At 44.1% G+C, this 25,792-nt stretch overlaps 2 protein-coding genes across 3 annotated transcripts; both read left to right on the top strand.

Moving 5' to 3' along the window:
- Positions 1–48: 48 nt before the first annotated feature.
- On the top strand, positions 49–8,899 carry b4galt3 (UDP-Gal:betaGlcNAc beta 1,4- galactosyltransferase, polypeptide 3). 2 transcript variants are annotated; one of them, XM_035159298.2, is made up of 8 exons: positions 49–358; positions 979–1,080; positions 1,167–1,720; positions 1,866–2,101; positions 2,930–3,120; positions 3,644–3,766; positions 4,499–4,603; positions 5,280–8,899. In XM_035159298.2, exons 3-8 carry the CDS (start codon positions 1,438–1,440, stop codon positions 5,632–5,634), a joined length of 1,293 nt encoding a protein of 430 aa, XP_035015189.1. In that variant the 5' UTR covers positions 49–358; positions 979–1,080; positions 1,167–1,437; the 3' UTR covers positions 5,635–8,899. The 2 variants fall into 2 exon arrangements, with proteins under 2 accessions (XP_035015189.1, XP_035015190.1); XM_035159299.2 differs by lacking the exon at positions 979–1,080.
- Positions 8,900–11,973: 3,074 nt separating this feature from the next.
- LOC118110359 (V-type proton ATPase subunit S1) lies at positions 11,974–25,681 on the top strand. Its single transcript, XM_035158025.1, has 7 exons — positions 11,974–12,197; positions 19,935–19,972; positions 20,645–20,727; positions 21,959–22,197; positions 22,768–22,818; positions 22,977–23,220; positions 23,554–25,681. Exons 1-7 carry the CDS (start codon positions 12,064–12,066, stop codon positions 23,788–23,790), a joined length of 1,026 nt encoding a protein of 341 aa, XP_035013916.1. The 5' UTR covers positions 11,974–12,063; the 3' UTR covers positions 23,791–25,681.
- The last annotated feature ends 111 nt before the right edge of the window (positions 25,682–25,792 follow it).

The following is a 25,792-nucleotide window of genomic DNA, read 5'->3' as shown; positions in this document are numbered from 1 at the left end:
GCGCCGCGCAGTGCGTCACGGCGCAGCGCCCCGGCCCCTCCTGGCACGGTGAGCCGTGTTTGGATACGGCAGAGCGCACTCGCCTGTGTTGTGGTGACACCGGACGGATATGCGGCGATGCTCTTGCGTGTGAACGCGTCTGCGGCGCTCTCTAAGCAGCTACGGGGAGATTTCGCCTCGGACGAGAGATTAGGACTCGGAGGAGAAGGGGGAGGAGGAGGAGCGACCGGCATCAGGGGGAGAACAAAAAACAAAACACGGAATCTTTTGGTCCGTCGCGTCCGCTCGGTGGTGGCGGCGGCCCGTCGAGTCTCTGAGGAAGCCGGGGGCTGGATTTGAGTCTCGCAGGGATGTGCTGGTGAGTCGGCTGGTGCAGCAGCAGCGCTCGTGCTGAGCCAGGGATGAAACGAATGAATGGATGACGAAAAACACCGTGTGTGGATGACAGGAGGAGGCTTGCAGGGAGAGATCCTGCAGAATACGTTTCACTGACATGTTTTGGTAGCCACACACTGGCCATGATTGGCCGCATAGGCCCAACGACAAATGCTGATAGGCTAATCACCTAGTCGGAAAGCTATCTGTGCTGATAACCATGGTGGTGCTGGTTCTGTTTTCATTATTAAAGCCATGGATCCATGTTTCCTGTGTGATGAGATCCTGCAGCATGCATCCATCCAGTCCAGTCTCACCAGCCTTGCATATATAGGATGTAATTGTAAGGGCAGACTGGGAGCTGAGATGTTGGATTAATTTGATCCGCAGGCATCAGCGTCTCCTTCCATAAACAGTACGCCCCGTGTAATGTCACTGCTGAAAATAAGCCATTCTAAATAAAGCAGCAAACATGATATTTGTTTGTAGCTGCTTGTCATTCCCAGGGCTTATTTTAGCTTACAGTGGACTACACAGCAGCAGCACTGAGAGACACATCTGCTGCTGCACTGTCACTCACTCCTCTTCTTCTTCTTCTTTCAGAAAGCTTGATGATGAAAGGAGGAAGAGGAGGAGAGAGGTGGAGTGAGCCCTCAACGGTGCAGAACTGTTTTTAATCAGCCCCCTTTTTAAAAAAAAAATCAGGTACATCCAAAATGATGTGTTGCAATGATGAGAAGGAAAAGCAGCGATTGTAATGAACAATAGTTCATTTTCTTCTTTCCTCCCAGGGACATCTATGGTCAGGAGGTGATGGCAGCGCTGACTGAGCTTCACCACTACTGTTACCCCTTCCCACAGATGGACACCCGCCACCTGCACGCCTGAGCCTGCACCCAGCACTGTCTCCCCCCCTCTCCTTCTGCCTCTCCTCACTCATTTCCTACCTCTCCCTCCAGCCACCACTTGCTTTCCGCCCCCCCCCCATCAGTCCTCCTCCCATCCCTCCATCCAATTTACCCCATCTGGATTTTTGCTGTATCTCTGCGATCTTACTCTATTATGGCGTACTGCGGCCGCTCTCTGGACTCCCCGTGCACGCTGGCCCTGCTGGTGGGCTTCCAGTTTGCCTTTGTCCTCTATTTCTCCCTCGGGGGCTTCAGGGGCCTGGTATCCGTCCTGGTGCACACCACTGAGCCGGAGTTTGATTACTCCCGACCTCACGACGTCTACACCAACCTCAGTCATCTGGGAGCGCCGCCTCCCCCGCCTCGCAACTCGGGCACTGGACCCCCGGTCACAGGACCGCCGCTGAGAGACTGCCAGATCCCCTCCCCACTGCTGGGTAAGAGGGTGAGGGGTTTACATCTGTGCTGATATACTGAGTGTGTAACATGCATATGCAGTAGAAAGGCTGCTGTTGACAATATCATTGATGCTTCCTCTCCTCTCCTCTCCTCTCCTCTCCTCTCCTCTCCTCTCCTCTCCAGTCGGACCCGTGTCTGTCCTGCTTTCCTCTCCTCTGTCTCTGGAGGAGATCAGACAGAGGAATCCCTTGGTGTTGCCAGGCGGACGCTACCGTCCTCCAGACTGTGAACCCCGCCATCACACAGCGATAGTGGTGCCGTACCGGAACCGGCAGACCCACCTCCGCGCACTGCTCTACCACCTCCACCCCTTCCTGCAGAGACAACAGATCCACTACAGCATCTATATAGTGCAGCAGGTCAGGTTGTGTTTGAGTGTTTGAGTGTCTGTGTGTGTATGTGTGTGTGCAGGCTTGTTTTCCAAAGATGTGGCTTTTAATGGTTTGTATTGTCTCTCTCCAAGTGCAAAAGCAGACTGTTGTGCTGGTGTGTTGTTGGTGTATTTCTCGGGTAATACTAATGGAATAATTAGTTCTACTAATGGAGCAATGCTGGTATATAACCGGTGTCATACACGAACAAATATTCGTATGCTTGTGGTACACTGGTATAATACTTGTATATTGCTGTTGAATTAATATTATGCATTACTACATAATAGCAGCGTAATACTGGTGTCTTATCTGTATATTTCAATTCAATTTTCAATGAAATTATATTTGTATACTGCCAAATCATAATATAGATTATCTCAAGGCACTTTACATAGTAAGGTCCAGACCTGTATTACTGGATTAATAGTTGCGGTAACATCTGTGTATTACAGCATAATACTGATGTAAATCTAGTGTATAACCTGCATGTTACTGTCAAATTTAACCTTGCTGTACAAAAGATATCAATCAAGTAATGCAAAGTGATGCAAACATCTGATTTAAATGGTGATTTCACCTGAATAAAACACAGACACACACATAGTTTTGGTTTTATTCGCAAAGATTTTGAAGTATGTGCATTTGCTGCTGAACAAACTCTGGAAAATCCCACATCCATCCATGTTTTGCTTGTGTTATTATTCAGTGACTATATTGTGCAAACAATCAGGTGTTGTTCTGCACTGTCACACCATATAGGCCACCCATTAGCCAGTCGTAAATGCCAAACTTTGCTTCTGTTTCCGGCTTCAGTGGGGGAACGGCACCTTCAACCGAGCCAAGCTGCTCAACGTGGGGGTGCGGGAGGCCCTCAGAGATGAAGACTGGAGCTGTATCTTCCTGCACGACGTCGACCTGCTGCCCGAGAACGACCACAACACCTACACCTGCCACAAACAGTTCCCCACACACCTGTCTGTGGCAATGGACAAGTTCAGATACAGGTAACAGTCGGAGTGAGTGTGTGTGTGTGGATGTGCTGCGCCCTCAAACAGACAGGACTCCGTTTTCCGTTTGGAAACTTTATTCTCCCCGGTGCCGTCTTACGTTTTTGTCGTCTTTTCCACACAGCAGCCAGACTTCACACATGTGCACCACATCAACACTGATTTACCACACTGCCGTAAAGCGAACTGATGTCGTACTGTGTCACACAAAACACAAATATCATTTTCCCTGTATAAGCAACAGCAAAAACAAAAGAAAAAGTTAAATAATGTCCAAAAAAGTACATGCAAGTGCATCTTCTGCTTGGCATTAAACTTTCTATATAACATACACAACATATGCCAATAAGAAAGAGAAAAAAAACGAGGACATTCTTGAATTGAGTAACATAACCACAACAAAAAGTCAAAGCAAAAGTTAAATTAAAATATTTCTAGGCCGCAACAGATGAACTTGTAGAACTGCCCTGTGCTGAGACGTTAACCCCAACACTGTGCGTTGGTGCTGTGACTCTCCCAGGCTGCCGTACCCGCAGTATTTTGGTGGCGTGTCTGCAGTGACCCCAGACCAGTACATGAAGATGAATGGTTTCCCCAACCTGTACTGGGGCTGGGGTGGGGAGGATGATGACATCGCTGCCAGGTGAGGAGCGTGTCCGAGGACCACACCCTGCAGCCACATGCTTGTTCTTTTTTCTCCATCTTTTGCATGACTCATTCATCATCTTGTGTGTCCTAACATCATCTTTCATCTTCTCTTCCCCTCCCACTGCTGTGGCTTTGCTGTGTGTCTCAGTGAGTTTGTTGGCATGGACGAGCTCGCAGATTGGGACTGGGCTGCGTGCTTTAAGGGTTTCCAGGCAGGTTTCAGGCTCCTCTCACTTTTGCTGTGGTCCCCTCTTTCCACTCTCTGGCTTCTCTAGCATTTGCCGATCTGTTGCAAGAGGAATTTAACTGAGAACTGAAAATCCAAAAGCTTGCAAAGTTTCTCCTCTACTGCTAACATTTTGCCGATGATGCATGATGTTTAATGGACATTAACAGCATTAGTTACATGTTCCGATGAACTCAGATGGGGTGGCACACAAGCACCAGAGATGGAAAAAGGAAACCACAGTCTTTTCCACCGCCTATAGGCCATGAAAGTACGTTATTCCCATACGTCACTCACAATTCTGTGTTTGTTGTCTTTACTTTTCTGTGTATTTTTCTGCTTTTATCCCTTAGAGAATAAAAGTACTCAGATTGAATAGCATTATTGCTCGGAGTGATAGGAAATATTAGGAATAATTATTCCTTTGGCTTATTCCGCCAGTATTGTCCTATCCTGACTCTGAGACTGAGTTTTCTCTCTCGTTGTGTGCTGCCTACCCAGAGTGCGTCTCTCTGGCATGAAGATTGTGCGTCCCCCAGTGGCCATTGGTCATTACAAGATGATCAAGCACAAAGGAGACAGAGGCAATGAGCAGAATCCACGCAGGTACAGATGCAGACACACAAAGATATTTTGCTGAGGTTTATTCCCAGTGCTGGAGACACTTGAATCTTGAGCTTTTACAATAATGGTTGTTTCTTTTTTTTTGTTGACCTGCTGTTTTGTTTGGGGTTGTCGTTTTCCACTTCTCGCTCTGTGGTGCCAACAATTTCTGCAACCTCAGGCAACACTTACTTATTTTCTGATGAACATTATTTACTTTTCCATATCTATAACGCTTTGAAAAGATTTTCTAGATAAAAGAAACAAGTATCTGTCAAGAGCATTTTAGGCCCCATTTAAAAGGCGACAGAACTTGCCAGTAACCAAATAGGTTACCAATGAATATGTAATATTTTCTATTTAGTATAATCTATACAAAAACAAAAGTATAAGTTTAACAAAATTGTCATTTTACAAGATTCACCTGCACCTAATACCTGGATTTAAATTTTTCAACCTTTTGATGTCGAAAGGCTTGTTTCTCCTTGCCTCCAGTCTTTATGCTAAGCTAAGTTGACTGTTTCCTGGCTGTAGCTTGTGGTATCAATTTTCTCATGCAATTGAAATGAAAAAAAGTATGTTGACAGATTTACAATTATGTCAAACTAATCCTTTAAAGTTTGATACACACACACACACACACACACACAAACCTGTGAAACTATGTTCGTCTCTCTAGGTTTGACCTCCTGAAAAGGACCAGACTGAACTGGCGCTCTGACGGCCTCAACTCTCTGGCCTACGAGCTCCTTTCCAAAGAACTGGAGCCTCTCTACACCAACCTCACTGTCAACATTGGAGAAGACCCCCGCCTGCCGCAGGGGAAGGCACCCATCCCCGTTAAGGCAACAACCCCCGTCCACCAACGTAGCACCATCAAGAACGAGGGCACAGCCAAGAAGGAGGAGAATAGACAACAGGGCAAAGGCTCCGTGGTGGAAAATATGACCAAGGTATTGGGTGAAAAGACAAAACCTGCGCAGTCAAAAGCAGCAAATCAAACAACACACAAGGAAACTGGTGCGATGACATAGGAAGGAGTGTGTGACACAGAGACTGCGTCACATCTGTAGCATAAAGTGGCTTCCCTCTTCATTCTGGATCTGAAAGACCATACGGAGGAATGCAGTATAGATCTGCTCTGCTGTGGGACGACAAATACACCAGCTTTTTGTGCTCAGTGCAGGTTAGCGATAGTTATGCAATGGATCCAATGAAGCAGCCACTTTTGTCTACAGGGGTGAATTCAGGAGGACGACTCTTGGTTCATCATCCGATGAATGTTACCTGCGACTGTTGCAAAAATCTGTCAGACTCATATCCGGGAAAAGAATGGTGACCGACTCAGTCACATCCACATTGAGGTCCAACTGACGAAATGAAAAAACTAAAAACACGACAACCAACACACAAATCTCTGCCCTCTTCTGGACATCGCAACCCGTACGACACCCGTCTGCTGCCAGCAGACCTGCAGCTTCATCAAGTCCGCTGCCAAATAAACTGCCGCTGTCAGTCCGCCCCACTCGTCCAGAGTGGGTTTGTGTTTCTGTGCCTTCTATCTTTTATGCGCATTTTATAGACTGGTAGAGTTGCTTTTAGAGGCTGACCTGGGGTTAATTTTAACTCTCCAGAACGCCAGGGAGGTTGAAGCTGATCCTAGACCAGAACAAAGGATTTGTTCCAGGACTGCCGTTTTATATCTGTGTGCATCGATCAAGCGTTGACCAACTCCATAGTTATCAGACGATTCTAGAGTTTATATTTATATAGAGACTTCTTTATTTGTTTACTGGTTCGTTTTACTCGTCCTTCCCTACAGTCTGGTGCCTCTCTCTCTCTCTCTCTCTCTCTCTCTCTCTCTCTCTCTCTCTCTCTCTCTCTCTCTCTCTCTCTCTCTTACATTTAGTTTCTAGACAATCAAAAGATAGCTCTGTAGTCCAGTCACATAACAAAGGGAGGAAATATCATGACTATCTTTACGCCTGTCAGTTAAACATAGACTTGGCATGATAGCTGTTGTCCTAGTTTGACTATACTCTTTATACATGGATAGACCCGTGCGTCTGATATTACCTGTGCTTTTATAATTTTATCTTTTAGATACTGTAAGTCAGGTATGGGGGGGGAGAAAAAATATCTATTGTGGGCGTGTGACTAAACGTTCGCCGGTGTCAAATTGTGTTTTAATAACAAACATGTTCCTAGTTACAATGAAGCACTGTGTATAGATCTGAGCGTGGTACCAGGAGGCCTGGCGTCTTTCAGTGTAGTGTGAAAGAGCTCAGCGCGTCTGAAAGCTATAAGATGAGTCTGTTTCCTTTGTCTCTTTTTTTATCGGTGGAGACGAGACAAGGAAGATGAAAACTCGTGAAAGTAATAATTTTTATTACAAGGAGGACACCAAATCAGAACATGCATATAAGGTGGTTTGTGTTAAGAGCTCCATTATCATCTACTCCTGTGATATAAAAGCCACTTAATCGATCTGTCATTCATTCTATTTATCATATCAGCCATTCGGGAATGTGTTATTTTGAGTGTCCCTCCTCGTTTACGTGTTGTGAAGGGTTTTATTATTAGTTCGTGGTCGGGGGCTTGAATCTGATCACTGGTAGGATGTAGAATCTCTTGCTGCTATATGACTCAAGGGGAACTGTACAACTAACTAGCTTGAAAGATGACATATTGTAACATGGTGTGGAATTGTTTGCTCATGCTATCATGTAATGAATGTATTTATTTTATTTATTTATTTAGTGCGTCACTGATAGAGCTGAATGCACAGTGATGTTGCAGTGTGGATGTGTTTTTTAGGGCTTGAAACACCGTTCTCAATCATAGAGCAGAGTATTACCCATTTATACCACATCCTTACGTCAACTTTGTGCCTCATGAACTAATAACCAAGTCCGCATGACTGAAGCGCTGCAGGCATACTGCTGGGTGATGTGTGAGCACCCTCAAGTGGCACAGACTGGTGTTGCTCCATCTTGGAGAAAGCAAGGACTGAATGAAACTGCAGTGTTGTGACATGAATGTTAATCGTTAACGTTGGCCATTCACAGGTTTCAGCCAATCAAATGTCTGCACTGCTCTGCGTTTGTGTTGCGTCACACGATTGATCCTGCCGACTTAAAGGTGTAGAACAACGCTCTGATCTTCACTGGTTAAAAAAAGAGAAATACATGGCATGCGTTTTATGAATGGATATAGTTTTATAGACGGAATCTATGTTTATTTATGGAGACATATTACCTGTTTCAACAAAGTGCTGTACAAACAGATTGTCTTTACAGAGTATATGAGAAACGAGACAATAAGACTGAATTTCTTAGCTTTATACTACATAACTATTGAGTTGCATATCAACAGATAATATATCCTCCATTCCTCATATCGCCTGGGGCAATGCCTGTATGACATGGAGCAGTGAGAAAGCTTTCAATGGTGTTGTGTAATCTCAGCAGATTAATCAGCAACCTGTGTGCTTACCTAGAGATTGTTACTATATTTAATAAATAGGCTAGTTTTTATAAAGTCTTGCAAGTTTGGGAAATAAACACTGTGTAGGTTAATGGACTCAGTAAACAGGATTGGGACTACATGTTTTTTATATAATTTAAAAAGCTGATTTTATCATCATGTTGTCATTAAAAACATGTTTGAGAAGTGTAAATGCGATTAAAGGGAATCGGCTGTGTAGAAATGGGAAGTGTATGTATTCCTGGCAAATAAGACATGATTAATACATTATATCACTTGTAAGGAAGTACTTTACACTGAATTGTATTTACCCACTTTAGAAAAACAGAAAAATGTACTTCAATTGGTAACACACAAATTGATTAAGTTACAATTGCCCAATTAAAGTTTACAAATTATATTAACACAATCGATAACTTTAATTAAAAAAACTTAATATGTTTAGGTAAACATACATTTCATAAACAAATTAACTAAGTTTCTTCAACTTAAACATGTTAACAAGTTATATTAACACAATCAATAACTTAACTTAAACTTAATTCATATGGGTGATACCAATTGAAGTTATCTTTACGTTGGAAAAGTTTTTTCAGTGTCATTTGCATCACCGGTTGATGCCTCTCATCATCTTGGGTTGCCTTATTTACTGACCTTGTCTGGCAAATGAAAGATTGTGTGTCTGTACATTTGTGCGTGTGTGTGTTGGCGTGTGCATGGTCAGCAAAAAAGGCAACAGAAGCAGTGAGTTACAGTGGATGTTACTGTGACAAACAGCAAATATGTATACCAATAAAAACCCGTTATCAAAAACATGTGTATTTCCACATTTTCTATTAACAAACATATGAAATACACTCTATACTATAAACACATTTCAATACTTTCAGTACACAAGCGAAGCACTTACCCTCCCACAACACTCTTCATGAATAAAAGCTTTAGCATACTGATTAATCCTGCTTGCTGCTATAGATTAGCAGTCGTATATATCGCCATCAACACAAACTGGAGAGCAATCTAAAACTGCACCGTTACATCACCCTGTGTGTTGCGGGCCTTGGCGTTCTGTGGGCATAAAGAGCAGGATTAAAAAGTTGGATATGAGATCATACCTATAAATAGACAGTAACCCTCAGCTGTGTATGTTCGATCTGTTTCATAATCTAAAATGCTGTATGACTCACAGAGAGAGGGCAAAACACAAACTCATGAAGAGGCTGGACAATAAGAGGGCATCGTCAACCAGTCCCAGTGCAAAGCAAACACAGAACAGATGTTTTCATGAATACATGCAGTATACTGCTGATAATGCAGGGCCTTTGACAATACTTAAAGATGTGGTCCCCTCCTGCATGAAACAATCTATTTACAAAATTCACTGCCTAACTGTCTCCATGTTGGTGACAGTACGTAATGTTGGCATCACAGCTTAACGTCTTCCTTTACAGTCGTCACACCTGCACGTCTTCCTGTGGGATGCTCCGTGATGCTGTCACTCTCTGGCGGCAGCAGTGACAGTTTGGTTTGCTCTTTCCCTCCAGTCGACTGACACACTGGCCTGCTGAAGTGAGCGCGCAGACACAGAGGGCTGAGGCAGCCTTTAGTCACCTCCTGTTACTGTACGGGTTAGGAGACAGGGCTGACCTCTCACGCCCTCAGCAATGTTTTAGCTCTCTCACGCACACACACGGAATGATATACTGTGAATAGTCCTGTGAACCATTATACAAAGATACACATAGGGGGATGACTGTGGCTCAGGGGTTAAAGAGGGTCGTCCACTAACCAGAAGGTGGGTAGTTTGATCCCCAGCTTCTCCAGTCTGCTTTCCGAGGTGTTCTTGGGCAAGATACTGAACCCTAAATGACCCCTTACGCCTATCCTGACCATGTGTGAATGTGTGATATAAACACTCTGCATATAGAAGCGTATAGTATGAATGTGTGTGTGAATGGGTGAGTGCTGTAAGGAGCTTTGAGTGGTCAGTAAGACTGGAGTTCATTTACATGCTGTATAAGAGAATTACATTAGACTATGATAGATGAGAGAAAAACAAACCCTTACTCGTGATACACTACTGTGCATTCATCTAATTTAATCCTAAATCATTTCCCGATCATAACTAGTCTCATGTTTGATGCTGCTTTGGAAGCTTTTCACAATAAAACATCAGGCTACACAATTATTCACTTGAATTTGCCTGTCCCACAGACAGGTAATTATTACAAAGCCATATTATGGTGATGTTTAACATTGTTCATACCAATCATGGTGTTTCACACCGTCATGCTTAATTACAGGGCAACACATAAGCTTAAAATACTCATAGTGTATTTTATTATTTAACTGAATATAAGCTATGATATTACCTAAAATCATTATTTGAATAATCAGATACGTGTGTCATCCTGTGAGCTATGGCTATGATATACTGGATATTATATGTTTAATAAGTAGTTGTGTGTGAACTATTAAATCTCAGCGCATACCAGACCACTTACACATTGTTTTAAAACATTCTGTCACATGTGAAGTCAGTGTTGAGGTAAAACATAATAATGATGGAGGCCGGAAAGTGCTGCCTGTTTCAGTGTGTATCATTGCCACACATCAATGTGAAAATCAACCGTGATAGTAGGTCACAACATTTGGTTATATAACCACTCATAATGTTGGTCTTCAAACATTCCATCACATTATGGCATATGGAAATAAACGGTATGAGAGGATGTATCATGGTCCTGGGGCGTCTCACGCACACGTGGGGCCGAAATAACGAGGAGGAAACGGGATCAGCCATCAGGGTCATCGGGGGTTGGACCCTCGTTCCCGTCTCATCCCACAGCTGCTCAGCTGCTCCTGTCATCCATATTTGCAGCCTCAGTGGACAATTTCCTCAGCTGCAGGGCCTCTCAGTGCACAACAACCCATAGATCAAGTGAATTAATTCTGCTATTGTGGCAGCGCACTGGAGATCTAGGTCACACAGTCATGGCTCTGGGTTTTTTTTTCTCTCTCTGTGGCCACCTAGTCATGTCAACATCCTCCTGCCCTCCTACACAATCTGACCTTGACATTCAGGTGATTTTCCACAGAGGTGTGTATCTCTCTCTCTCTCTCTCTCTCTCTCTCTCTCTCTTTCTGTGTGTGTGTAGACTTGTACTTATATTTTTGTAAGGGAGCAATTTGAGCATAGACCTTACGGAGTGAGGACATATTTGGAAAGTGAAGACATTTCGCATTTTGGCCCGTCCACACTTTTTCAAAGGCTTGTTTGAGGGTTAAGATTTGCTTTTAGGGACAGGGTTAGAATTAGGTTTAGGTTAGGGTTAGGCATTTAGTTGTAATGGTTAAGTTTAGGGGAAGGGGCTGGCCAAAGCATTATGCCAATGATTGTCCTCACTGAGATAGAAGTACAAGTGTGTGTGCGTGTGTGTGAGCCTGCTCCTGTGACAGCATTGTGTGCATGGGCATATGTGTGTGTAGAGAGTGTGAGCATGGGTGTCTACATGTGTGTGATTTTGGGATTTGTAGGTGCAGCATGAGTCTGAGGAGATGTGTTGTGTGTTAGAATGAGCCGCTGTCTATACTTGGGACTCGCCTGCGGCTATGTGTGCACGACAGGGAGCAAGAGGAGAGGGAGAGAGAGAGAGAGAGAGAGAGAGAGAGAGAGAGAGAGAGAGAGAGAGAGAGAGAGAGAGAGAGAGAGAGCACAGGAGTGGATGTGAGGAGGGTGAGCGGAGTGAGAGAGGCAGAGGGAGGATGACAAAGAAGAGAGTACGGGTGGGAGGGAGAGGACGAGAGGAGGGAAGGTGCAGCGAGGAGAGGGGGGGCTGTGACGCACGCTGGCTGGCTGTGCGCGCTGCCGATTGGCCGCCGCCGCTGCCAGTCAGAGGAGCTGGGATACAGCCAGTGCCGGAGGAGCAGATTATGAAGCGGAGCTCGACCAGCGGCAGTCTCCTCTCACTGTCTCCATGGCTGCACACGCGCTCCTCCTCTGCTCCCTCGCCTTGCTGTCCGCTCTCAGCCGGCCCGGCCTCTCCTTCTCCGACGAGGAGCTGCAGCCGGGACTCATCTATGAAGAAGTGCCTGAAATCCTGGAGAGGAGGTAAATCCATCCTCTCTCTCTCTCTCTCTCTCTCTCTCTCCTGTCTCCACGGGCTGTGAACAGAGGAGGGGGCTGTAGGGGAGGAGGGGGGAGCAGGGGGATGCATGCAGGGATGCTGGGATGCTGATGTGCTCTCTTGGGAGGAGGGAGGAGGTGGGTGGGTGGAGGTGGGGGGTTCTTTCTGTCCCCCTACCTCCCTTCCATTCTCCCCATCTCACCTTGGGGTTGTGTCACAAACCGTGGACGCAGGCAGCCCCCAGTGTGTCAGAGGCAGGCTTTGTTTGTCTCAGTCTTGGGGACTGCATCAGACGCTGCTCATCGATCACGGATGGGGCTGTTGTCTCTGCACAGTGTAGTGCTGGTCTGGCAGCGGGCAGCGGGCCTGCAGGAGAGGTGCAGGAGAGGAGAGGAGTAAAAGGTTGGGACGTGGAGGAGAGTAGAGGATGCATCAGGGATGGTCTGCTGGGGTCTGTTTACTGATGCAGTCATTGAGGGAGCGAGAGAGAAGGAGAGGAGAGGAGTGGAGGAGGAGGAGGAGGGGGATTCTAGCTGGCCATGTCTGCATAATACACATTCAGTCCTGCAGGTCAAATCTGGATAAAATATTCAGGGCTCAAACCTGGGGGCACTCACAACAGTGTCCCAGGGACAGGACTGAGCCGGCAGCCAGGGCCTATGCTAGCACCATGTCTGCTCACACAGCCGACACATCCAGGCACAGACCTATAGTGTTGTGCCAGAGCCATGTAAGGCTCTTGAAACTATGCCATGCGTGATGGCTCACACAATCCTCTATAGCGCAAAGCGCTCATCAAAGCCATGATATGCTGCATTTTGCGAAACAACGCTCTTTAGCCATTGTTTGAATGATCCACTCTCTTTATTGTTGCTCCTCCAGCACAGTGATAACACTTGAATCGTTCGAGGATGACAGATTATTACTGTCACGCCTTTTATTTAGTGCACAATCTAATCTGTGCACATGTTCGCAATTCAAATAACTTGGATTTAGAATTCAATATGCAGAGTCTCATGGGCCTGCTCTCATTCCGGCTCAATCTCGTGTTCGTGAAACCCTGGCAGATCCCAATCTTAACTTCTCCCCGCAGTGGCTCCGGCAGAGAGCGGCGACATTAATTTCTCCTGGGGGTTCGGAGCCCGTATATTCCCTGGATCAAACTTTGTGCGTAACTCTGCGACGTAACACTTCCAGTCCCCCGTCACAGCTCTGTTCTCAGCTCTGACACACTCCAAGATACCGTTATATAAGAGCAGCCTTACAAGGCTTTCACTTCATAGGCCTTGTACGGTGTATAGTTGTGGGAAATGCAGAGGGAAAGGTACAGTGAGGCCAGACGCCTCCTCTGCTGAGACACTCGCAGGAAGATGATGAAGACAAAATGTTCAGCGAGCCATATTGTCAGTGGTGAATGTGGAACTATGACAAGCTCCGAGGTTTACAACATGTTTAGAAACACTGGCCGGAAGGGACCTTCTGCATCGTAATATTTTTCTTTTGGTGCCTTTTCATTTATCATGATCCACATACTTTCTTATAAATTAAGTTCACAATACATTTTAGAAATAGTTGCCTGTAGAGTTTTGCCTGAGTAAAACTAATTGCAGCTGAAAGCATCATCTTTGACTTGCCAAGTATACAAGTTTTACATAATACGTTCTATGGTACAATTTGCATATGAATACAATACAATGCAGGCAAAGATCACACATGAGAGAAAAACTGCAGCTGTTTAGTTTGCAGATATAAACAATTTGTCGTTATGAGCCTTTTTGACTTTGAAGAAAACAGACAAATACAATTAAAGCTGGTCACATGTTGTAATGAGGAGCATGAACTTCAAAAAAAGGTGTTGATGGTATATTTAGAAATATTCAAATATTTAAAACCATGTCTCTAGCCAAGAGAAAATGAGTAAAGTGCAACATTTAATAAGATATAAAATATAATAACATGTTATATTTGTACATGACATTAAAATGTAATTGAATTGCTAATGAAAAACAAAACAAAAACAAAATTACGCAAGTCAATTAGATATGACCTAATTTCTTGAGCCTGGTGCGACACGCTCAAATGACATCATGTCATTCACACTGTCCAATGAAAAATGGTCACTGACACATCTACAGTCAGCAGAGAAGCACAAGAAATATAAAGGTGAACTCATGCGTTTGTTGATCAGCTGCTCCATCAGCTTATGGAGTATTTTGTGTGTAGTTTTAAAGGTTTATCTGTCAGAGTGGAGTCAACATTCACTTACATGTATCTTAAAACTGTTAAACACTGACAAACTGACCCAAATATAGCCACAGATTAGAGGTCAAAGCATTGGATTTCCAGTGGGGGGTCGCTCAATGATCCCCTCTTGTTGAAACAGTAAAAAGACCAACAGCTGACTCACACACTATTTAACTTCATGAACGCTGTTTATTTTACACAGAAGGATTTAGAAACCAAAGACACTGAGAATAGATCTGGTCAAAATTAAATATTCATTGTTACAAATATATGTGAAATTTCTTTTTTGAAAGCAGCCATGATGTTGGGCTTTACAAACCAGCATCGAAGCATTTGATCTCAAAAGTGTAGGAAGCCACTGCATCACTTGACCTGAGGTCAAAGTTGAAGCTGCAATCAAAGCGACACTGAAATGACAGCGCGGCTCTAAGCACTGACACAGTAAAGTCTCAGTAAATCTAAAGCTCATTGTTGTTGCTCTTGTTGTCTTTCGGCTGCTTGTCTGAGGCGGTCGACACGGTAGATCTCCATCTGCATATTTATTTTGCGTAGCACCTTATGCTGGCAGCAACCTGGGTTTTGGGGAGCTGGGGATCGAACCTGGACAATAGCTGCTGAACCACCTGAGCCACGGCCCCACATTAGTTAACTCCCGAAGCTTAATCTGCCTGAATAAATCTATTAATAGGCCTGCACCTGCACAGTGTAGGATTAAGTCGTGTTTTCCTGCCTCGTCAGGGACACAATTATTTACTAAATCGCTGAGCACTTTTTAATTAATTAAATTTAAAAACATTTAACACCTCCAAATGAATATCTCTGACATTAACATTACTTTGCATAAGTAGTTCCCCTTGTACATTATGAAATACTATCATAGTCTGGTTTCAGATTTCATGCAGGCATAATACAAGGAAATATGAGTAGAAGAGCACGTCACCTAGTCTGATATACTATTGATATACACAACGACAGTGGTTAGGGGGAAAAATCAAACCCAAATTGCCTTGTTCACATTCAGGCACATGTTGCCCTTCGTGTTCTTGAAAAATATATATGGAATTTGTAGTTTCCACTGAGCTAAATGAACCCCACAGGCAATAGGTAACCACTGCACTCAACACAACCAACTGCTTTGGATATAGAGGCTTTGATTGAGCGATCGTGGTTCACAGAGAGGCCGAGTGCAGTGGCTCAGCACTCTATGGCAACAGAGGCCAAACAGACTTGTTTACAAGTTTGGGGAGCAGGCACCACACCTTCTCTCTGCTCAGCAGCACGCAGCACAGGCACAGACGAGGGGTGACAAGCATCCATCCGTCTGTGGGCGCCAACAAGGATGTCCACCGGAAAATAATCGATGGAAATGCATTGATCGAGATGCAATCAGTATCTAAGACGATTTCATTCTTGTTAATATTTAAACGCCATTTACTTTACTAAATATAGCCGCGAGCGTACGATCGTCACAATGTATCTCGGTTAGTCTCGCACCGATCGTTTTGCACATATATGTTTATTGCAGTTGCGTGTTTGTGCACATATTTTGAGGAGATGCGGAGGGAGCGAGGTGAGTCAAGGAGTGGCCCTGGCATGGCTTTGATTATATAAAGGGCCTGTTCAGCACCCAGGCACCGTGTGACAGGCTGAGCCAATGACGGGGCCGCAGCAGTCCTGGGTTGCTGACCTCGCGAAACTGGCACAGGAACAAACGGCTTTAGTTAGCACTCACACACACTCGCACATACTCCTCTGGCCCCTCTCAGCCAGCTGAGGCCTGGGTGTAGGTGCAGAGGAAGGAGTGCTTCATCACTTGCGTTGGAGAGTGGAGGGGGGGGGGGTCACATAGCGTTTGCAGCTTGTTTACAACAATCACAGACTGGCTGTGCAGTGCATACATAGGTAAATCAGACATAATGGGGATATTTAACCTTATGCTAAAGGAAAGTGATAAGTGGTCAGAGTCCAAGTATCTACTGCACGACTGAGGTTTCAATCACCAGTTGGCTGCCAAAGGAATAATGCATTTGGCAGGCCGTTCGTAGACAAACATGCTTACCCAGCATTCATCTGGGCAGATGTAAATATTTAGATTCACCATCCGCATAAACTCTCATAGTGTTACTCTTGCGGCAGCACATTCAGCGATCGCATACAAGTAAGTTCATAGCCACGTATACACATGCACACATGCCTACCAGTTTGTGCTCTCACACAAACACAAACACACACACATCCAGAGAGCTTCTAATCTAGCCAATCACGATGCTGACGTTGACATTGGCAGACACACACACACACACACACTGGCATGTAGGTTTGAAGAGCTTGTGAATAGGGAGCGACAGCTTCGTGTCTTCCTGCTGATCATTTACTTGCGTTAACAGACATCCTCGTGCAGCCGTCACCATCTAATGAACCAAAGTTGAAGCTTGTTTCAAATTCAGTTGATCTATTGAGAAAAAACACCCGATCACTCTACAGGTATTTGATCAGAGCCTTAACACAAAGTCATAATCAGCAAAATGTTGGATACCATGAGCTTGTATTGTGGCAGAGTTTCATCCTGTATGTATGAAATTAAAAATATCAATAATCTTTTTTTCTACAAACGTCATTTAGGAAGCGGAAATCCAATATATCAAATCCAATCATTATAGGTCCAAGAAATGTGCCAAAAATAGGGAACTAAATTTGACCTGGAAACTAAATAACCTTTGGTCAGTGGAACTCAACTCGATTACCATAATATGGCCATGGTCAAGGTTCAAATCCAGAGGATGGGTGTTCACTAAGTCACGATTTCAGAGGTCAGTTCAAATCTATTAATTAGCACTTTAGCCGTCCAGAATGCCGCAGGCTCTGACATCATGCCCTAATCTCTTCATCTTGTTCAGGGACTACGACTTTCCATATTTGGGTGCCGGTGGACCTGGCCTGCGTTTACCACTAATCCTAATCCATCTGGCACTAAACTATACAATATTGCCCAGGTGCAAACTGGACCAGACGGGCAGATAATAGCTTCAGGCTGCTGGCATTGATATGTCTGGCAATGCACTGCAACCACAACTTCCAGCGTGAACAGAAACTGGACCTGTTACTTCTTTTTCAGTTGCTAGCTTTTAGCTGAATCTGCTCAACTTGCTCTGACCCGTTATTGCATCACCCACCCTGGACCATTTAACAAAACAATTTAAAATGTAGTTAAACAGTATCCAAGATATTATGCATGGCACATGGAGGAATAAGCCTTGACTCATCGTTTCCTATCCCCTTCTTTTACAGAATGAAGGTCACAGTTGTCATTGATTGGTCAATTAGCTTAGCGGTATGTGGGGCAGGCCTTGGTTACCACTGTCTGGGTTATGATCTGAGAGAAACAAAGTGTCAGTAGTCATTGACTGGTTTTAAATGTTGTATAAATATTCATGAAAGCATCTTCAGTGTATCTTTATCTTCTGAAAGGGTCTTTCCTTCAAGAGCATTACTATTCAACTGGAGGGGAAAAAAAGACATTCCTCGCAGACGTTGCTTTTGTTGTGCTGCAGTTCATAAAATTATTTGAAGTATCTCCGAGCAAATCCGTAAACAGACCGAAGGGATGCCTCCTGACGGGACACGAAACGGCAGATGATATTTGTCATGTGCACTCCCACAGATCTTAGGAGGTTTACCTTTGACAAGCCCATTATAACTGGCTATTGTGTGGAGATTAACAAATCAGCCCAGATGATCACCGAGGACAGGCTGGGACAGAGGACACAGTCGCAGCAATGGGTGGACCATCACAACAAGGAAAACTGACCATGTCAGCGCAGCTCAGTAAGCCCATTGCTGCAGCATTACGTCTTTGATTAGACAGTTAAAAGGATCAGGATTAGCTCAAAGAAGTCCGAGGCTTTGCGGGGTTTAGTTAGACTGAGAGTAGGACGTACATGTCAAGGAAAAGGAAACTGTTCGTCCTCTGTCTCCCTTGTACAATGTAGGTCAGTCCCACATCAAAGATCAGTCATTTAGTAAAAGCAGCACACCGCACAAAGACTGAATTCCTGCGTCGGAGACACCGCACAGACTCAATGACTGTGTGAACTGCTCATGAAATTCAGTGGGCGAATAATCTGGAAATGAGAGAAGAGAGAGGGAGCGACAGGGAACGGCACGCAACAAAAGTTCATGGTTAGCATCACAACCCTGAGGCCATCTGGGTGCATCCAAATTAAAACATTTGTATTCATGCTGAGATTATTGTGGCCACTCTCATACATATTAATTAAAAGAAAGGCTGAAAATATGTGATAGTTTTGAGGCCATTGTGTAAACAGCTAGTTGCCAGTTAATTAGGTAAATCCATCCATCCAACCATATATCGAAGATCCTTTGAGGGGGGAGCCGGCATTGGACAGGAGGTGGGGTACACCCTGGACCATCACATGGTCAATGTACAAAGACAGACCACCATTCACGCTCGCATTCACACGCTAATTATTCAACTTAAATATAGGTTATAGTGTTTGGTTGTTTTGAGAGGTGTTGACTCAACTTATCCATATGATTTGCTTCGCAGTTTGTGGTGCTGTTGACTTGAAGTGCGACATGCTGACATGTATTTCTATCAATTTATCAACCCCATTTATATCAATGGGGTTAAATAACAGAGACAATTCCCTTTATTACACCAAAAAAGTTCAACAGCATCAAAAACAACCTCCTCTAAAATGATCAAACATTTTATCAACACGTCTCTACATCAGTTTCAACAAAAACTGAACATTGAAACATTCCTGAGAATAGAATTTATCGCAGGACAATGCATTTGACCTCTTTTTACAGCAAAATTGGTGCATATACAAAGGTTTAAATCCCTAAGAGAAGACTATTGACTACTTCCCCCATTACCAGTAGAGGAGTTAGCTTTTCTTTTACCCCCCCCCGGTGCTTCATGTTGGATGTCACGAATGTGCAGGAAACTGAGAGGCTCTCTCACCTCGCTGTCTTGCCAGGGTTGCACCTTGCACGCTACGAAGGGGGAAAAAAATCACTGTTGCTAGTTGTTCCTAAAATGTAAAAAACAATAAGGATACAAACAATCATGGTTATTAATGCGCCACTTAGTTTTAGTTTGGTGTTTGAGGTACTTAACAACTTGAAAAGCATACTGTAGCTCTGTGGGTGCCTATAAATACACTATGCATTATGTGATATACACTCGTTTAGAAGCATGTATATAACTACAGTAAAATGTTGCATAAATTGTCCATGAGGACGTGGACTAACATGTAAAGCGATTTCGTTTCAGTGTGTGTTTGCTGCATCTGCATCACCAGACAATTAACATTCTTGTTCAAGGGGGAAAATGCTAAATAAGCATCCTGTGCACATTACGGAGTATTATCAAAACAAGAGAGAAAAGCCTCAGACACTTCCGTGCATCTCGCAATCACAAGACCTCATTGTGTCTTCTCCCTTTTCCGCAGCAAAGAGAATCCCAAACAAGCAACAAGAGTCACATCAAGTAAGTAACAAATCCAGTGTGACACAAGGCCTGATTCAATCAAACCTGCCACGGTTATTTTGATGCTGACGTGTTGGATAGATAGATGGTCCTGACAAATGCATTTCATCCTGAACGCTGGAGACATCTTTGCTACATTGTAAAACAAGACCAGCCTGAAGTGTGTGGCATGTGTGTGGCATGTGTGTGTGTGTGTGTGTGTGTGTGTGTGTGTGTGTGTGTGTGTGTGTGTGTGTGTGTGTGTGTGTGTGTGTGTGTGTGTGTGTGTGTGTGTGTGTGTGTGTGTGTGTGTGTGTGTGATGCACCTCAGTGGCAATTCAGATGCGTGGCTATGTTTAGGCCCTTTGACGAAATAGGGAGAGAGAAAATAGCGACTGAGACATTCCTTTAGATTATATAGTGGAAAATATATGTTTCTGGAACAGGATGAACAGTATTTGTAAACACTGAACAATAGTACCGTAGCTGTGAAATAAACTGCTGATGAGTCACTGCGATGACGCAAAAGAACTGGAAATAGATAGGAGCCCGAGCACCGAGGTGTACACAGAATCTCTTTGTGCTCGTGTTTGTGTGTCTGCAGTGAGAAATCTGCTGAACTTTTATGATTAGGTTGTAATCAGCTTAATATGTGTACTGATATAATCTTTCGTGTTGTATGCGTGTTTCCAGGTCAAGATGGTGGTTACGGCTTAGACAGTGAAGAGGTTGTTTTGTCGCCGGAAGATGAAAACCCGCTCAGGAGAATACTGCAGGTACACACTCGCTATCTCTTCTATCGACACCCACACACACACCCACACACACACACACCCACACACCCACACACCCACACACACACTGGGGTGCCAGCAAACAAAAGCGAGCGCACTCACTCATCCACACTGCTTGACCTTGAATGTGGGAATATTGTTGGTTTCACATTCACCAGCGGTAAAACATCCTCGCCACCCACACGTACAGGACCACTCTGACTGAAAATTCTGTGAAACCATATGCTGCATCAGCTGATGCATCCAGGCAGGGTTACATGTGCCATATGGATTAACTGATTCCGTGCAGAAACCTCTCCTGAACCACTGCGTTCAGTATCGCCGCTTTTAACCGTTTCGGAAAATTGTCATCGCAGATTCCATACTTAACATTTCCAATCAATAATCTTGAAAGTAACAAATAAAAATAATAATCAATTCATAGCCAACGTGACTGCTACTTTACGTGTCTTGTCAAATAGTGCTGGATTAGCCCAAATGCCCTCCAATGAGACGTGGCCTCTGAGAGAAGAGATTAAAAAGCAAGAGGAGGCAGTTTGTGTCTGCACGGCACAGATGCAGTCTGCTTTATGTACATTAGGTACGCTTCTGTTTTCTACGGAGAGAAGACAACCATGCTCCCTCCTCGTTGTGAGATTCGGTGATGGTTGGAGCATTAACCTGGACATAATTCTGATGACCAGGTGCTTAAAATGGTGCACGATGTTTTGGATCAGTTGTGTAGAATACGTACGTCACAAGCTGCGAGATAGGGATGTACACAGATTGCTCTGATGCATGTTGTATGAGAACGATCTTACTGAAATAACTGCATACTGTATTCAGTGGAACAGGATAACTCAAATGTATGTCTCAATATGTCTACATGCCTGTGTCCTGTGTTCACGCTGGTTGAATCTCTTCATGACTGGTCTCAACACATCCTGGACATTTGAAGTCAACCTTTTTTTATCCGACAGCCAAATAAGAGCTCTGCTTTTTGCTTCTGTGTGATGCTAGATAAGAAGAAGGATGAGGAAATCCTTGCAAACACTGTTTCTGGGCCACATCCTTTGAAGCATCCCTCTTCAACTTGTCTGAAAAAAATGAATCTGGTCACCCACTAGAGGGCAGACAAAGAATGGAAAACTCCTACCACCCACAACTTGGTCGCCAGATTACTGCAGTTTCTTTATTTATCCTGTACTTAATTCCTCTCTTTGTATGTTTGCAGCCATTTAACTGGCACCAGAACGGGATGTCTCACAGTAAGAGGAAGCTGCTCCAGTCTCTGATGGGACCGTACGGCCCTCTGAGTGTGTCTTACAATGGGAAGACCTGTATTCTATTTAAGGCAAAGCGCCTGGCAATCCGCTACAGAAACCATACCTTTATTGATCTGACCGAGAGGGTCTTTAACACCAACGTACCCGTGGACACTAAAGGTTCCATCTGCACCAAGGAGAAAGCCACGTGAGTCAAACCAAGATGTGCACAAATGGGGTCATGCTCATATATAACAGGACAGGAATGGCACATACAGTGACAAATATTTCAAAAGCTCACTTATCAACATATAAATCCAAGTCATCAGCTTAGGTTTGATATATTTGTACTAGAGCTGGGTAATAAAATAATACCTATACTAAATTTCATCAATAGCAACATGACGAATATTTAATATATATCAATATAATGTATATGCATTGTGTAAGCACAGTGATGAGGTACAACACACAAATAATTAGCCTCAGATTTACAAAATGTTTTGCTGTTTATCAGGTGTTTGTCATTCTCTGCCCATAAAAGAAGAGTTTAAGTCTGTAAACTTACACAGAAATAATAATGTGATATAATGTTTGGCCGTATCGCCCAGCCCTTATTTTTACTATTACACACACAAATAGAAATGAAATGATCTAAGGAAATGCTAAGCACTGCGTCTACAAGAGAGTAATGGCTTGATGTCCTCAGCTGAGAATTCCTTTGATTTATTGTGTTTAATCTTCTCCATTTCATATTTGTGCTTCTCTCCCGCAACAGGCTTTCATTGAGGTTCGGTGACGTGGAGGATTTACGAGGTCTAGTAATCAGGTAAAATGCACGTGTACTACCAACATTTTAAAAATGTATATCTACCTAAAACCTTATTTATTGCATTGAATAGTCCATTGGATTAAAATGTACAGAATGTAACGTACAGGTTTACATGTGTGAGGCTTTGGGTGTAACTGAATTGTCTCCTCTGTCAGACTTCAGATGTCCAACACGTTTTATGAGGCAGCCGGTCAAAACTGGTTCACACTAGACAGCGTTCACATCCACTACAACTGGACCCAGGAGGCCACGTTCAACGCCAGCGAGGTCTACGCTCCTGCCACTTCATCCTACCATTGCCAGCACGTCAGCAGCCTGCACAAATATGACACCCTGCTAGTGCCCAGCTCCCACACTGACACGTCAGCAAACTGGCACATCACTTTCACTGATTTCCAGGTACACTTTTGGCACAAGGAGCCCGTCCTTCGTCGTGTAGCTCTACTAGCAATGTTTTCACAACCACTGTATCGTAATCTTTCTCCTCTGTTTTTTTCGTGTGCATGTGTTTGATTTTGCTTGCCAACATTTTACTTTTGTGTTCTGCCCCTTTGGCAGTTAGCAAGTCGCTCTGTCAGTCTGTCTGTATGCTGTCTGTTCAGCCATCTGCTAGGTTGTCTCAATCTGTCCCATCTGCCCCGTGTGTCTGTGCCTGGTAAGCCCAGTAAGAGCCAGTTGTCCTCTTTAGTTCCACCTAATCTCTCTCTTTCCGCCTTCTCTCTGCTCCTCCAGATCCAGGCCTTCAATGTGCAGTCGGACAAGTTTGCGTCGGCCAGCGACTGTGCCACTTTCCTGACGCCGGCCATCCTGATGGGCCTGGTGACGTCGTTGATCCTGCTCCTTGTCCTAGCCTACGCCCTGCACATGGTGGTACACCTCAAGCACATCGACCGCTATGAGGAACACAAAGCGACAGTCTACTTTCCCCGTAGTCCAGAGGCCGAGTTGCCAGACAAGAACAGCCTGTGAAGAAGAATAAGAAGAGCTGGATGAAGAAAGGGGAGGAGAGGGAGAGAAAAAAGCTGAGGAGCTGAGGAGCAAGTGAATACAAGAGTGAAAAAGTATCCTCCACTGAATATTTGTTAAACAAAACGACAAAACAAAACTTTGCCTGTTCATATGAAAACCATGTCAGTCTTAAATACTTTAAGTAAATGCAGACCGTGGTTGGATACTTTTTCTTCTTTCCTCATTGACCTGCATCTTGGCATCCATATTTTTCAAAAAAAGGCCTTTGGATGTTCAAGCCTCTCCCTGAGAGATGGATCCTGATCCTAATGTCAAAGGTCACGGACAGCCCCAGGGCCCTGAAGGGCAACGACGCATACAGGCCTTTACCCCAGCCAGCCATTAAAACCACAACAGGCTAGCAACTGTAGCTAATACAGCTAACACCAGATGCTCCTGATTAAGTGTATGTATTACATGGCTCACAAGTGTCACATTACAAGCTTTCATCACACACATCGACCTTCCAGCTTTCATTACAGTGTATTTTGTTGAATACCGCTGCAAGAAATATATACTTCAAACAGCCAGTTTTATAGCTAAAATAGCCGTATCAGCTGCATGCCATAAATTGCTGGTCTATCTGGGCTAGTGCAGTGTTTCCTAATGATAAGGATTACAGAGAGCCTTGCATGAGTTGCAGTTTAAAATGATCAAACACGGCACAAAGCAGAAGGAGCTTGAAAAGCTTTTGAGCATAAGGAAACGGAAAATATCGGGAACCACTGGTCTAGCATCTGGCTGGAGTGAATGGACCAGCACTACTGACCCTTCAGAGCCTCTGGCGTCTCTCACCTCATCCCGAACACGACTGCTCGCTTGGGACTTAACTGTGAAAACGGCCTTTTACAGACCAGCCAGACAAAGGGGGTTCTATAAACTAGCACAACAATTGGTTAGCTGCGAAAAGCACTAACAAACTATCAAAGACTATACAAGGAACTATGCTGCACAAGACGGCCCGTCTGAGGGCATGGCAGGAACGCAGATCTTGGGAATGACTTGGCTCTCTAAGAGTCGAGCGCTTGAACAAGGGGAGGCCATGGATCCTCCATCCATCCACACCACTGGATTTGACTGCCAAAGTGAAGCTACAAAGGAGTTGCCATAAAATATGGTGAGTGACAGTGAGACAATGTGAAAATGAAAGCTACCCATTTCAGCTATGTACAAAACAAAAAACACATGCGTGTACAGAAATGTCACTCTGCGGAGGTCTTTTTTTTATATACAATGTAATCATGAACTACTATTAGGTACAGGATGACTATGCTAATCCTCATAACCAAAAGGATAAACAAGCTGTAGATACATTAAGATCTCTATACGATCATAGCTGTTTACTATCTTCAAATATTGCACAACTAATAAACATAGGTACAAGTAAGACACTGTGCTATGAGGATTGGTGAAAGTATCAATGCATATGATTTTTTTCTACCAAGTATGAACATATTACACTGTCTGTCTATTTGTTTTACGCTGGGCCAGACAATGCAAGGTCCGAGTTTCATCCCACTGTAAATTACAGAACAAATTCCTACCATAGAAGGACGATACCATGGAATGCCCTCCGTCCGTCCACCCATCGGAACTCATAGAAGCCATTATTTTGCCAGAAGCCACACTAGCAGCCGTAACAGCATCAGTAAGTCATTACTACTGATAAAAACACTCAGCATGACAGTAAATAGATATCTTAACATTCGATATGGCAGTTCTGTCAATCTGTAGCAGTGTGAAATGTGTTCTTTGGTCATAAATGTATCCTACAAAGTATGAAATGAGTGGTGGCGGTTTGTCCAAGGACCAACTGATGTAGATTGAACAATAAATGATATTCAGAGGAAAACGTGTGCTGTTGTGTATATGTTGATGTGTTGTGCAGGACATATACTGTTACTAATGTAATGTGATCTTATCGTTAATTGCTATTTAACCCAGAGCTTTCCAACCCGGTGTC

This window comes from Hippoglossus stenolepis, chromosome 6 (assembly GCF_022539355.2).
Source record: "Hippoglossus stenolepis isolate QCI-W04-F060 chromosome 6, HSTE1.2, whole genome shotgun sequence".
In the NCBI taxonomy this organism is placed as follows: Eukaryota; Metazoa; Chordata; class Actinopteri; order Pleuronectiformes; family Pleuronectidae; genus Hippoglossus; species Hippoglossus stenolepis.
This window is presented reverse-complemented; position numbering and strand designations above follow the sequence as displayed.

Excerpts from the sequence above, each read along its gene's own strand:
- b4galt3 (XM_035159299.2), top strand. The coding sequence starts at position 1,438 with ATGGCGTACTGCGGCCGCTCTCTGGACTCCCCGTGCACGCTGGCCCTG. Across the intron at positions 3,767-4,498 it reads GATGATGACATCGCTGCCAG|AGTGCGTCTCTCTGGCATGA; the intron begins GTGAGGAGCGTG and ends CTGCCTACCCAG. Across the intron at positions 4,604-5,279 it reads AATGAGCAGAATCCACGCAG|GTTTGACCTCCTGAAAAGGA; the intron begins GTACAGATGCAG and ends TCGTCTCTCTAG.
- LOC118110359 (XM_035158025.1), top strand. The coding sequence starts at position 12,064 with ATGGCTGCACACGCGCTCCTCCTCTGCTCCCTCGCCTTGCTGTCCGCT. Across the intron at positions 22,198-22,767 it reads TGCACCAAGGAGAAAGCCAC|GCTTTCATTGAGGTTCGGTG; the intron begins GTGAGTCAAACC and ends CTCCCGCAACAG. Across the intron at positions 22,819-22,976 it reads TTACGAGGTCTAGTAATCAG|ACTTCAGATGTCCAACACGT; the intron begins GTAAAATGCACG and ends CTCCTCTGTCAG.